Genomic DNA, 14,350 nt, shown 5'->3' on the forward strand with positions numbered 1-14,350 from the left:
GAACCCGGCGCCCATATGAGATGCTGGCACCGCAGGTGGGGGATTAACCAAGTGAGCCACGGTGCCGGCCCAACCACGTTATTTTGAGGTTCTACTTCTTCATTGGTAAAATAAGTATACAAATACTCTTCCAAAAGAATTGTATTTGTGAGGCTTGCATGAGGCAATTCTATTTACTGTTTGGTAGTATCTGATACATATTAAGTAGATACTGAGTAGACGGCAGCTGTTCTGAACAGGTGGGTGTCAGGATGCCAGGGGTCTCGTGGGGTGATGAATGTGAAAGGTGTCCTGGAGATCATTAATATGCTTTTCCGCAATCCCTCAGACTCATTTTATTGTCCTGTTGTCCTAACAGTTGATGTCCCTTTCTTCCCTCCGTTTCTCTGCCTCATGTTTCAGACCATTTTCCGTGTTACCCAGTGTTCTGACTTTATAACTGACCAACCCTGTAAGATGAATTCATGGCAATGAGTGGTGACTCCAACACAAGATACAAATTAGAGCCTCCTGGGCTGTCTGAGCCACAACAGCATTTCACACAGCCAGACTGCAGAAACCACAGGACACAAATTACGTCGGTGGGATTCGTGACTTTTAATTTTTTATTTCACTAATTGTCTTACAGGAAGTGTGAGGGGAAAAGACAGGGCTGGGCTAAGGGAAAGGAAACAGAGAAAAGTATCAAGATCCTCAAACTATTGAAGCATGTGCTAGGATAAGAAAGTTCACTGAAGGCATTGCGTCCTTATCACCACAGAGCTCTTCCTGGAGATGTGGCACAGACAGGGAACAAATCCAGCATCAAACTTGGCACATGTGGAAGTCTGGGCAATGCAGAGGCTGCACAGCTGGGCGGATGACCAGCTGGCTCCTCCAGAGTTCTCCCTCCCAGTGAGTGAGGAGGAGCACGTGCACTTCTCCTCCGGGCAGAGTGTCTTCCTCCCCAGCAGCAAGGGAGACCCGCCGAGCATGCAGCAGTGGGGGCAATGTTGGGGAGATGCTTTCAGAAGAGAGATTGCTTTGTTAGATTTGCTGGTGGTGTTGATTGACCAGAAGTGGTTTCTTTTACTCTCGGGCAGTAGCATGTGTCCTGGTGATAAAATGCCTTACACATAGCATTCTTAAAGGCATAGCAGAGTGAAAGCAAGGCCTCTTTAGGACCTAGACTAGTGGGGAGGGGAGACGTGGATTCTAAGGGTAAAGGCATGAAAAGGCTAATTCTACGTCACCACAAATGAACTGACAGAGGAAATGAGACCTTGACTTTTCCTGTCCATAGAAACACTCTACCTCTTCTAGCTTATACTACTAAATCTAAGGTCAGCTTAATCACAGGTTGGGTTACTATTACGTTGCCTCTAAAGGTAAGGTGAAAAGCTACATTCTTAGAAGTTTTTTCCTCTAGTTAATGGATTTAAAATCTGGTGAAAGCCTAAAATCTAAGAATCTTTTTCATTATCATATTTGTTGGGGGAACCCTTAAAATTCATCACTGCCATTTTTTTTAACCTACACAATTGAAAGGATATGAAATGGGCAGGGCTAAGTGGTTACACGAATCAGCATAACATGCATCTAATTTTACCCATGAGCAAAGAGAGCTAAAGGGGGTAAATTCTTTTAAGAAGAACTTAAAATGTTAAACACATTTTAAGGGAAGAATACTACACTAGACTTATTTTCCTGGATGAAAGAACAGATATGCAGACTTCAGGGAGGTGGGATGGAAAGTGTCCATTAAACACCTATCATTGTGACTTGGTTCTATCAACGGAATTGGATGTGGACCGTTGGTTATCATTGGCAGTGATCTTATGTTTTGGGTACCTAGAATAAGATTACAGAGTGGGGTGATAGCTGGGTATGGTGAGTGAACATAGGTTTTAATTTCAGTTCACAGCAAATGATGGTGATCACAGATTTAGCACCTGAGTTTGTACTTCCTCTGTAGCTGACTCATCTATCACTGTGAAACATGAACTTTAGGTGAGAAAGCTGTGTTCTTAGATGACTTCCCTGTGATTGCTCCAGGACTGCAGTGTACTCCAACCTAAGGGGTGATTTTTTTTTATTAGAGAAATAAGTATTCTGCCCTAAATATGAAATTGAAGCCTTGAAGACATTTTATAGTGGTGACAGGTGTTATGGTTCAGGAATAGGCTGTTTTAACAAGTCAAATGCATATTATTCCCTCTTAAGCATTAACATTTTTTAAGCAACAGAATTATATTTTTTGGCTTGAAATGGTGCTTTCTTCTATATTCGATTTCTCGGTTTTCTTAGTCGATATCACTGTCTCCTCCAATATTTCTTCAAAACTTTCCCCTATTTGGGAGGTTTTCTTGGAGGCTACCTTAGATGCCTCCTCGTCCTCCTCCTCTTTCTTAAGCGCCAGCCCAGAGGACGAGACTTTGGAGGTTGTGGAACTGAGGATTCTCGGCGGGAGCAGATAACTTGGATTGGGAAGTGGATTCAGCCCTGAAATGCTTAATCCACTGGTGCTAAAACGTGTCTCTTCGCCTTCCAGTAGTTTCCTGTAAATCCAACAGAGAAAAACCGCTCAGGAAATCAACTCACAACTTTCTTTCTTTCTTTTTAAAGAACTTAGCCTTCTGGTCCCTATTTATTTTAGATCAATTCCAAAGAATATTAGAGATCCTTCATGAGCTTCAGACCAATCAACTTTAATTCCAAGGCTCTACGAGTTGTAATTAGAGTGTGTGTCTGTGTGTTTGTGCACACACACTCCCTTTAGCACCAGCTGTATTTAAGACATTATCAGAGGGAAACCTGTCTTATTCTCAAACCTCCCCCACCCCTGCCCATGGCCAGATTACACTCCTTTTGGCAACTGGAGTCTACCAAGCTCTGGGAGATGTGATTTCCCTAATTAACACCTTAACTGCAACACTGACAGGAGGTGAGAAGTCCACAAAGAAGGGAGTCACTGCCTAATTCAACCTGAACTTGTGGTTTGTACTTTTTTAATGCACAAGGCTACAAAGGGAATGGAGCCAGCAATAACAAGTGACAGTGAATGACACTAGTTCAGATTTCCCCAGCCTGGCCTAAAGGACACCATAATGGAGTGGCCCCAACACCTTGCTTCTCACATCTCAAATAGTTTTTGTCATTTTGCTTTTCAAAGTCTCCAGGAGCTTTGTTCTGAAGCAGCATACATAGTATAAAGAACAGAAGGAAAAATATCTACACACGTTCAGTCAGCTCTGCTGTTTATCAGCACTATGTCTTTTTTTTAAGTTTTCATTTTTTAAAAGAAGACTTACTTATTGGAAAGGCAGAATCACACACACACACACACACACACACACACACACACAGAGAGAGAGAGAGAGATCTTCATGTGCTGACTCATTCCCCAAATGCCCACAATAGTTGAGCTTGGGCCAGGCTGAAGCAAATAACTCCATCAGGTGTTCCCATGTGAGTGGCAGGGACTCAAGTACTTGACCCTCATCTGCTGCCTCCTAGGAGCATTAACAGGAAGCTGGATGGAAAGCAGAGGCAGGACTCATCCCAGGTGCTCCAATATAGGGTTCAGGCAACCAAAGCGGTAGCTTAACCCACTGCACCACAATGCCCGTCCCAGCACTGTGTCTTTGAGCAAGTCACACAGTCTGTAGTTAACCTGAACCCAGAAAAATGTTATGAAGCATTTACTATAGTGCCTGGCCCACAACAGTCATTCAAAAAATAGCAGCTGATGTTACTACCTTTTTTAAAAAAGGTAAGTGTTAACTAAAACATTTCTTTAGGTAGGAATCTGGGGAGATATTTCATTTTTCAAAATTTTCTAATCTGTATAAACCCTGTTTTTAAAGTTAGAGTCTGACGGGTGTTTGTTTCAGCCTCTGTATGTTCACACTGTCCCCTTACATCCTTGGAGGCCTCTCCAGGACGAGTAAGGTTGGGCAGGTATATATTGAAGCAGAGAGATAGAGGGTGAGCTCACCTGGAAGGGGCCAGTCATTCCCTTCCTCATCCTCCCTCACTGATCAGAAACCAAGGTGCCTAGAACCACTTATTTGGATAGCATTGTCCCCAGGAAACCATGCCCTTTGAAGTACCTGTAAGCCGCTATCTCAATGTCAAGTGCCATTTTGACATTGAGCAAGTCCTGGTATTCCCGGAGGTGACGTGCCATCTCACTCTTGGTGTTCCTCAGATCATTCTCCAGCTGTCCAATGCTATCCTGAAAAGGGACGTACCAGAAATTCATTAAGATTTCCACAAGGCAAGGATTATCAACCCTGACTACACGTTAAAGCCACCTAGGGAACTTTATGTCCAAGCCTGTCCAGCAGGCTGGTTCTGGTTCGTGGGGATCCCTGTATTTGCAGTTTTCCATACAGGTCCCCAGGAGACTGCGACGCATGGTGGGGGTTGAGAACGTCTATCACCAGGCACATGGTTCCCACCTGTGCACTGCAGGCTGCGTTGTTTGCACGTCTGTCCCTTGCTTGCTGCATTGATGCTGAAGAACTCCACTGTTCATTTCCTTTCCAGACCCTACAGCCTCAGGTCAGGAGCTTAGACTCAAAAAATCAAACCGCGGAAAGCACAGAGAAAACCCCCAAGCCCTCTCTCCTGCCATTCCCTGCCTTAGTTGGTTTTGATGGTTTCTAGAGCTCTGCCTCTCAATCACTTTGCTGAAGGCATTTTGTATGACAGATAGGAGGAAGCAGAAGAATCCAAGTGGCATACCGAAATGATAACCTTTCTAAAAAAGAAACTAGTCTTGTGTAATAGTTTTGCTTCAAATTCTTTCAGGTGCAGAGCAAGGCATGGTAGTGAAACAGTTTTAAATTTGTGATCCTGGAGCAGCAAGGGTCTTTTAAAAACAAAGCAGGGGGCTGGCGCTGTGGTGTAGCAGGTAAAGCCACTGCCTGCAGTACTGGCATCCCATTTGGGTGCTGGTTGGAGTCATGGCTGCTCCACTTATGATCTAGCTCTCTGCTGTGCCTTGGGAAAGCAGTACAAGATGACCCGAGTCCTTGGGCCCCTGCACCCAGATGAGAGACCCGGAAGAAGCTCCTGGCTCCTGGCTTCAGATAAGCACAGCTCCAGCCGTTGCAGCCAACTGGGGAGTGAACCAGTGGATGGAGGACTTCTCTCTCTCTCTCTGTGTCTCTCCTCTCTCTGTGTAACTCTTTCAAATAAATAAATCTTAAAAAAAAAAAAAAAAAAGCAGGTTCTGTTGCTGACCTGTTGAAAACTGCAGCAGCTCTGGAATAGCATCTTACTCCTCAGCATGACCTGTACCCTTCCCTTGGCTCAAAGTGCTTCAGCCACCCTGGCAGCCTTTCCTTCTCCTTTAAAAAATACCAGGGTCAGAGGCCGTCGCTCTGGCATAGCGGGTAAAGCCACTGCCTGCGGTGCTAGCATCCCATATAGTCCCAGCTGCCCCACTTTCCATCCATCCAGCTCTCTGCTATGGCCTGGGAAAGCAGTGGAAGATTGTCTAGGTCCTTGGGCCTCTTTACCCATGAAGGGGACCAAGAGGAAGCTCCTGGCTTCTGATTGGCCCAGCTCTGGCCATTGTGGCCATCTGGGGAGTGAACCAGCAGATGGAAGACCTCTCTTTCTCTCTCTCTCTCTCTCCCTCCCTCTCTGCTTCTTTGTAACTCTGCCTTTCAAATAAAAATAATAATAATAAAAAAAATACCAGGTTCATTTCTGTCCCAGCTCTTTAGGTTGGCTATTGCTGCAGCCTAGAATGCCTTGTAGTGGGTCTCTACATGGCTAACTCCTTGTCATCCAAGATTTAGTTCACATGGCCTCTTCTCTGGCAGGCCTTCCTTATATGCAGTTGAAGTACTCTTCCTCTATCGATCCAGATCCAGCACATTGTCCTACCTCAAGTCAGGGCAGCTGCCAGCCCATGAAGGAACCTTGGGCAAACTGGAACAAGGTACCCTCAATGGGAGGATAAACTAGAAAAAGGTACCCTTGAAAGGAGTCACCCTGTTCTTAACTCTTATCATTATTTGAAATTATCTAGTTCATTAGTCTATTTTCTGTCACTTTTCTAACACAATTTTTCAACCTTGACTTTTTTTTTTTTTTTTTAAGATTTATTTATTTAAAAGGCAGAGTAACAGAGAGGGAGAGACAGAGAAAGATCTCTGGTTTACTCCCCAGATGGCCACAATGGCCAGGGCTGGGCCAGGCCAAAGCCAGGAGCCAAGAGGTTGTTCATCCAGGTCTCCCACGTGGGTGGCAGGGACCCGAAATACTTGAGCCATGTTCTACTGCTTTTCCCAGGCCATTAGAGGGGAACCAGATCAGAAGTGGAGCAGCTGAGACTTGAACCAGTGCCCATGAGGAATGCCGGCACCACAAGCGGTGGGCTCACCTGCTGCGCCAGAATACCCTCTCTGCCATCTTGACTTTATTTATGTACTGGGCTGAATAATTCTTTGTGTGGACGCTGTCTGTGCATTGTAGGATGTTGGGCAGCATCCCTAGCCTCTCCCCACTAGAGGCCCCAAGCACACACTCCCCCTCCCAGGTGGAGTCTCTTTGGGGGGTAAATCACACTTGGTTGGTAATTATCACCAACACAGGGACCCTTCTGTCTGTCCAGCTCACTCAGAAGCCCGGGGCCCAGCACAGGGCTCTGCAGTGGCTGAACGGATGACAGTTGAATGAATGAATGATGCTATGCGACACTTCCTCTTTTCTTATGACCTGAAAATGTGTGAGCAAATGGCACATATAATTGAACTTCAACTTTGTAGACATAAAAAAGCAAGTGATGGAGAGTTATTTGTATGATATAGTGTGGCAGATAAACATAATGGAAACCTCAAGAAAGTATTTGCTGTGGGGCCCTTGCAGATCCCCATGCACGGCGATGAGGAGGCAATAGAGAAAGGCAGGGCTGATACATTCGGGGGTGCAAACTTCTAAATCAAGAGAATTTGCAGGAAGAATTAAAATTCATGCCACCTACCTGTTCTATAAATATTGACAAGAATACAGCAAAGGAGAGTCTGTGTTGACTGATGGATCCAGAGCAAAAAATGATAGGCAGTGGGGAAAACACATATCACAGTAGACAAATGGCAGCTCGTTTCTTCGTTCCTTCCTTCCTTCCTTCCTTCCTCCTTCCTTTCTCCTTCCTTCTTTCCTTCCTTCCTTCCTTCCTTCCTTCCTTCCTTCTTTCCTTCCTTCCTTCCTTCCTTCCTTCCTTCCTTCCTTCCTCTCTCTCTCTTTCTTTCTTTCTCTCTCTTTTTTTTTTTAAAGATTTATCCATTTATATGAAAGAGTTGCAGAGAGGTGGAGGTGGAAAGAGATAGGTCTTCCATCCACTGGTTCACTCCCCAAATGGCTGCAACAGCTGGGGCTGGGCTAGGCCAAAACCAGGATCCAGGACCTTCATCCAGTTCTCTCACATGGGTGGCAGGGGCCCAAACACTTTAGCCATCCTCTGCTGCTTTTCCCAGGTCATGAGAAGGGAGCTGGATTGTACGTGGAGCATCTGGGACAGGAACCAGCACCATATGGGATGTCGGCATTGCAGGTGGTGTCTCTACCATCTATGCCACAGTGCTGGCCACCATTAATGCAACTATTTCAAAGTGTTAAAAGGTCATGAAGGCTTAAAAGAAATTTTATCAAGAAATTTTACTTGATGGCTGATATCTGAGGTTAAACTGACCTACAAGTAAGTCTGCTAGGAATGTATTAGGGTAAGAGATTCAACATTACTTTGGTAAGGGGGAAAGGGTCCTAGAGTGAAGGAAAAAGGGGCAGGCAGAAATGTTACCATATGAAAAGGAGAAGTGCTTTATGAGGAAAGAGGGTTTCCTCAAGACCTTTGGGTTGCAGTTTTTTGCCCTGCCATGGACATCCACCGTACCAGTTTTCTACATTTTAGTTTCTTCAACCTTTCCATTTTTTCATACGGAAAATCAAATTAATTCTTTTCTAAGGTGTTCTGAGATCTTCAAATTAGGATTCCAATTCAAAGGACCTTACAGTAGTAAATAATGAGTCTGTTATCTGTTAAATGAGCTAACAGGTATCTGAATAGTATGGCAAATAAGAAGCGCTCAGTAAATGCTACTGATTTTTATCGTTATTAATATCATGCCATGTGACTACCCATTTGAGGATACGGACAAGTCATGAGACCTCCCCACAACGCCTTAGATAATTAAGAAATGAATATTATAATGTATGATAACTCTTTAACATTGGATAGTTGGAAGCATCAGATTTTAAAAATATAACAATTTTGAATAAAACTCTTTTTAAAGTGGCTTATACCACTTACGGTGGTATAATGCAACCTTTTTCTTTCTCTCTTTTTTAAGCAATTAAGGGTCATCATAATGATTGATGATTTATCTATAATTGCGTGATGTCCTTCATCTTAGGCCACCTGAGGTATACTGGGCAGTGTCTGAGTTCGTGTGATTCACGCTCCCTGGTTTTCTTTGCCCTGAAAGATGAACTCATCTGCTGCTCCTTCTCCTTGACAATGGCTGACCCCAGGGTCCCCCTTCTCTTCCAGCTTGCGGCAGGTTTGGAACCCAGATAACCATTTTAGAATTATATGAAGTGAGGATGACTAGGCTGGGGCCATCTTCCTAATTTGGACGTAGTTGTTTTGTCTCATCTGCAGGTTAACAAAGTCCTTCAATAAACAATTATTTTTGTTTCTCTATTGTATTATCTGAATAAGAGGCTGCTAGGGAGCTGAGTTCTAGATAGATGAGGTTTCCTTGAACTTTACGTTACACATTTCACATGTCTACTTTAGGGATCAAAGTAGACAAAAAGCACAGTGGTGCTGCCTTCAGAAGGAATCTGCTGACTGCTGACTTCAAAGTCTAATCTCTTTGTCTGCACTCTCCTCCCCGCACTGGGCTGTGTCTTGCTTTGCCCTTCAAAAGCCCTGCCAAAGATGGCCTCCAGCTCGAAATCTGAGCCGAGCACCGCAGTCCGCCCCCTCCCCCAACCACGCAGCTGCTGCCGGCACAGCCCGAGGGAATCAGAGCCAGGCACTCCCCGCTCTAGCTTGGGTCTCTCCTGGAATAGCGTGAGCACCTTGATCAAGGATGAAGGATGTGGGCTGGGAAAAAGAACCAGCCACACTGGCATCTGCAGCGGAGCAGAGGAACCGCAGACAGTGCTGTGGATTTCATCCCTGTTGGGGAGGTTGGGAGGGGCCTCCGCCAGGCAAGCAGTAGTGAGTGCAGCGCTGTCTGATTGAAAGAGGCCATCCAGAACCACTGCTCTGCATGATCAATTTTGGTGGGGAGAGAGGATTTTCATATGTGGTCCACCCACAAGGCACTGTGTGTGCTTTATTCTTAATCATACCTTTGCTTTGTCCCTATGTTTTTTGCTGATTTTCCCTCCACCACATTCTAAAGTCATGCATTATATGTGTCTCTAAGCTGCTTTACTGAAAACTGTGTTGAAGGACAGTGCATGCCAAAGCCACTGTCCAGATCAACAGAATGCAGCACTTTCTCTGAAAATGCCTTGTCCCTGGGCCCCACCTGGGAACTGCTAAACCTGTATTTTTGGAAGTAGGCTTAGCAATTTTTTCTTTCAAATCCCCAGTTGTGTCACTGGGTTTAGGAGCTACTTGTTCATTTCTGAAAAGGAGATGTCGTGGTGGCCTAGGTGATAGTACTACAGTGAGACAGAGAGGGGCAAACAAAGCAAAGACCAGATGGAGCAGTTTTTTTCTTTTTACAGGGTAACTGTAGCTTTTATCTTGAATTCTAATTTTGGAAATAGATCTATCAAGCTATAGATTTATTTGCAGCCACTGCCACCTCCAATCTCCAAGGGGCCAGACCCTGCCTGCTATTTAATTAGGCTGTACTCCAATCTCAGGTTGGAGAGAAGAGGGCAGACTTGGCTCTTCTCCCTGGAGGCCATTAACCAGCAATGATCTTGATTGTTCAGCAAGGTCTTTCATGGAAAGCCTCAGCTTTCCAAGACTGACCATGGTACAGGTTTGGGACCCACGTACCCTCCAAGAACGTCCTGAGACAGCCTAGAACTGGGACTCTAGTGGTGCTGGGCAGCTATGTCAGGACCAGAATCACCCTGTGAAGATATGGAAAAGCCTTCAGGTTTCCAGAGGGTGGCTGCTTTTGGTTTTTGGAGACAATTGCCCTAGCTCTTTCTAACCTTTCCTCTCCCTTATTTCAGACTCTCATACACTATTGTGTACTTAACTATGTCACCTTGAATCATTCTTCACCCTTTCAAAAAGTGTAATAAGCTTTCTCTTCTCAAATAGGCTACCAGCTCTCTGGGGCAGTGACAATGTGACTTTAGTAGGGTGGGCCTTCCTGTGTCTCTTACAGGGTGCCAAGCTTAGAAAGGAAGATGGGCCTACGACAGACCTCTGCAGCTGAAGAAAGAGAACAACCTGCCATTACTGCAGTGAGAGGGGGAGGGGGAGGGGGAGGGGGAGAGGGCAGGAAAACAATGGCTGAATCTGTACAGAGGAGGCATTTCACCTTGGTCAGCACAAAGATTGTTAGAACAGCCAGAGGATACCACTGTGGCTTAGAACTTCAGTAGCAGGCGGGTCTGTGAGCCCCCACCTCAGCCTTAGGTCCCATGGGGTAGGAAATAGCTGTCTGTTGTCCGCTCTCCTCTTCCACGCCCATCAGCAGGTCCACTGGGGCTCTGAAGGCTAAAGCTGATGGGGGCAGCACTGCAGAGCTGCAGATGCCGCAGTTTGTTGTTGTTGGTTTTTGTTTTTTTTTTTTTTCATTTCCTACAGACCATATCTGCATGATCCTACTATTGGGTCATGCTAAGAAGCCTTTTGCAGTAAACAAGGCAGACAGCACTGTCACTCACTGTCTTACAAAGCAGGGACTGTAACAGCAAACAGAGGACATGGCAAAGTCCAATTCAGCTGGCAGTTCTGGGCAAGTTCTTTTTTGGAAATCCTGGGCTGGCCCTTCAGAAGGCCACCTAGTTCAAATTCTGAGGCCTCTAGAAGAAAACATAAGTCCAGTTAACCAAATGTGATTATTTCAGGCCATCCATGGGCGAGGTCACACAGTAGAAAATTCAAGTTGCACATTTTGAAGAATAGGAATATTTATTTACTAACCAAAACAAACAGTCCAAGCAGGCTCTCTTCCTTTATCAGAGAAATCATTTGTAAGGAACAACAAATACTGGTACATTGGTATTAATTATTTAGCTCTTGACCAAATAGTACTTTTGAGATTTCACTCCTTCCTTGGTTTTATTTTCTTACTCTTCCCTACTCCTGTTAACTTCAGCAAGTGTAAGCTTCAATCCTAGCTAGAATATTTGAAGTTTCTGGAATTCTATTCAAAAGAGCTTTTATTGCACAAGACTGAAGCACATGGTTTTGATTCTTTTCTGCACTTTTCACTCACCCTATTTCCTGCCTCTGTGCACTCAGTGCTTATAAACCCAGAATATCCAGTAAAGCTGATGATGCGGTAGCCTTTGTTGGAAGGAAGAAGCCAATCAATACCTTAGAATGTAGAAAGCTTGGAGGGTAGAGAAGGGCAGAAAAAAATAAGTGGCCTGTAACAAAGAAACCACCCCTTTGATTTAGCACAGGCACTGAGGATGGAAAAAATGTTAAGGAGATGGGAAATATCAGGTGGAACCTCACAGCTGCTGAGCAGATTAACTGGTTTTTGTTAAGTGCTAAGGCACCCATGAAAGAGAAAATCGATGATGCCCACGAGGTGACCTTTAATTGCAGGTGGCCAAGACTGAAGTGTTGGTATTGCAGAAGAAAAAGGATCAGACCCGTGAATTGCCTAGAGATTCCTAACTGGGACATGAGACCAGAGAGACAGCCTGAGATGGGAAGAACTCGAGATCAGCACCACGGACAGCTCCCAACCATTCCCGCCGGCTAACCAATGTATGCTTTTTAAAGGAAGAAATGTCAGGTCCAGCAGGGAGGTTGTGGCTACCTCAGTCATCACTCAGCTCTTCTGTTTCCAATCTCTACTTCTTTGAGGACAAAAAAAAAAAAAAAAAAAAAAAAAAAAAAAAAATCAAAGAAATGCGATAGGACCCTTTCCAGTCCAGTACAGCAGAAACCTTCCCCCAACACCGAGGCAGACCATATCCCAGAAACACCAATTCCTGGGCTCACAGAAATCCTTTCAAAGTCAACCAAACAAGCCGCGGGGAGGCTGTCACCGGCTCCCATGGCTCACTTCTTATTGGGGGTGGGGACTGTCCTGCAGGTCGCCAGCGCGTGTGTGCCCACTTGCTAACAAAGAAGCATACATGTTAGAACTTCCAATTTTAAGGGGTCTTTTGTTAGAAGAGCTCAGACAGGAATCCAAGTGAGGGGCAGAGAAGGAGGGCTTCCAGGCTGCTAGAATTAAGAGCGGAGACTCCAGGGCTTTTTGTTCGCCAGCGCCTCCAGTCGGGGCTCTTCTCTCGCTCACCCTCCCTTCGGTTCCCAGGGCCCGTGTTCCAGACAGCGCAGACTCGAGCAGAGACAGAGTGCCCAGCCCTTCCTTACCTGGTAGCCGGCCACCTCAGCGCTGTGCCGCTCCTCCAGTTCCAGGATCTGCCTCTCCAAAGACTCGTTGGCCCCGCGCAGGCCCTCGATCTCGATGGTGCGTGCCTGTAGTTGGCGCCGGTACTCGTGGATCTCCTCGCGGCTGGCCCGGATGGCCTCAGTGCTGCGCGCTGCCTGCTCGTTCAGGTTGGCGAACTTGGACTTGTACCACTCCTCGGCGGACTGGAGATTCTTAGCGGCCAGGGACTCATACTGGGCGCGGATCTCCCTCAGCGCCGAGCTCAGGTCTGGTTTAGCCACAGCCACGTCCACCTCGGCCGCGGCCTGCGACGACGCCTGCAGCGTGGCCAGCAGCTCGGCTACCTCTTCGTCGTGCACCTGGCGCACGAAGGCCAGCTCGTCCAGCAGCGACTCTACCTTCTTCTCCAGGTCCAGGCGGGCCAGCGTGGCGCCGTCCACGTCGCGCTGCTGCGCCTTCAGAGCGCGCTCGGCGCCCTCGCGCCCGCGGCTCTCCTCCTCGCAGCGGGCCCGCAGCCGCTGCACCTCCTCGGCCAGCCCGTCGCGCTCCAGCAGGGCCTGCGCGCGCGCCGAGCTCGCCTCTTCCAGCTGCGCGCGCAGGTCGCGCAGCTCGCGCTGGAAGAGCTCGCCGACGCGCGACGGCTCGGCGTGGCGCTGCCGCAGCGCGGCCAGCTCGGCCTCGAGCGCCCGGTTCTGCGTCTCCAGCTGGTGCACTTTCTCGATGAACACGGCGAAGCGGTCGTTGAGGCCCTGCAGCTGCTCCTTCTCGTTGGTGCGGATGATCTTGTACTCGTTGGTACGCGCCGCCGCTTGACTCAGGTCCAGACCGTCGGACGCCGGTAGCCGGCGGTAGGCCAGGCCCAGGCCGAGGGACGAGGCCGAGGAGCAGGCGCCCGAGGAGGCCACATTGCAGCGGGTCAGCGACTGCGAGCGGAAGCCGCCTGCGCCGCCGGCCCCGGAGAGGCGCGCGGACAGGCGAGAGCCGTCCCCGAACACCTTGCGGTAGGAGGAGGCGGAGCACAGGTAGTGCTCCGAGCCAAAGCTCATGGTGCCGGGATCGGCGCCGGGCGTGCGGCTGCGGCTGGAGGTACGGAGCAAAGGCGAGGTGGGCAGGCGGGGTGCGGCAGGGCGGTGCGCACCGGCTTTTAAGGCGCGGGGGGCCGGGGCGGGGCGCGGGGGGCGGAGCTCCAGCTCCGGGCCAGGCCGGGAGAGGGAAGGAAGGGGGGCACCCAGGAGCGGGGGCGGGGAAGCGCAGTGCCTACCGCAGCTGCGCGCGACCTACCTAGGGCGCGGGGACAGGCCCTAGTGCGTAGAAGCCGCCTTCCGTCCGCAGCGCCTCTTCCCCCGAAAATCGAGTGCTTTGAAAGAAACTTGAGCTCAGGGGTCTCCCACCCGGAGACCACGCGCATCTCTGTCGCGTCCCTGGCCTGTATCCCGCCTTCCCCCTCTGACCCACCGGGAGGGCAGGGCTTCCTGGGAGATGTGCCCTTCACCCATCCCCATCCCTGCGTTCCTCAGGGTGAGTCCTGCTTTTCCGGACGAGGCCCTGTCCCCCACCTCGGGCTCCCGGGTTCCCAGAGGGAAAGTGTGTCTGCGGCTCTCCGAGAGCAGCTGCGGGGCTGGGCCTCTGGAGATCCCGGGATGGGAGGGTGCGACGCCCGCCCGCCTGGGAGGCCCCGGAGATGGAGATCGGTAAAGACAGGGAGTGGTGCACCGAGCTGAAGCTGGGGAGAGTGGGAAGAAGAGGTGGTAGAGGAGAGAGGGGCCAGGCCTGGAAGAGGAGGAAGCTCTGGG

General features: G+C 48.3%; 2 protein-coding genes across 2 annotated transcripts in view; one reads left to right on the plus strand and one right to left on the minus strand.

The window, feature by feature from the left end:
- Nucleotides 1–578: 578 nt before the first annotated feature.
- Nucleotides 579–13,603, minus strand: INA (internexin neuronal intermediate filament protein alpha). The gene is made up of 3 exons (XM_008270440.4): nt 12,539–13,603; nt 4,092–4,216; nt 579–2,537 (listed from the first exon to the last, which is right to left on the minus strand). Exons 1-3 carry the CDS (start codon nt 13,601–13,603, stop codon nt 2,228–2,230), a joined length of 1,500 nt encoding a protein of 499 aa, XP_008268662.2. The 3' UTR covers nt 579–2,227.
- The window catches only part of NT5C2 (5'-nucleotidase, cytosolic II), a 178,688-nt gene continuing 177,843 nt past the window's right edge, over nt 13,506–14,350 (plus strand). The window contains exon 1 of the mRNA XM_070057279.1: nt 13,506–13,643. The gene's annotated coding sequence lies outside the window, so the exon portion shown is untranslated. The remainder of the gene's footprint in view (nt 13,644–14,350) is intronic.

The sequence above is a fragment of the Oryctolagus cuniculus genome, chromosome 15 (genome assembly GCF_964237555.1).
Source record: "Oryctolagus cuniculus chromosome 15, mOryCun1.1, whole genome shotgun sequence".
Classification (NCBI taxonomy): Eukaryota; Metazoa; Chordata; class Mammalia; order Lagomorpha; family Leporidae; genus Oryctolagus; species Oryctolagus cuniculus.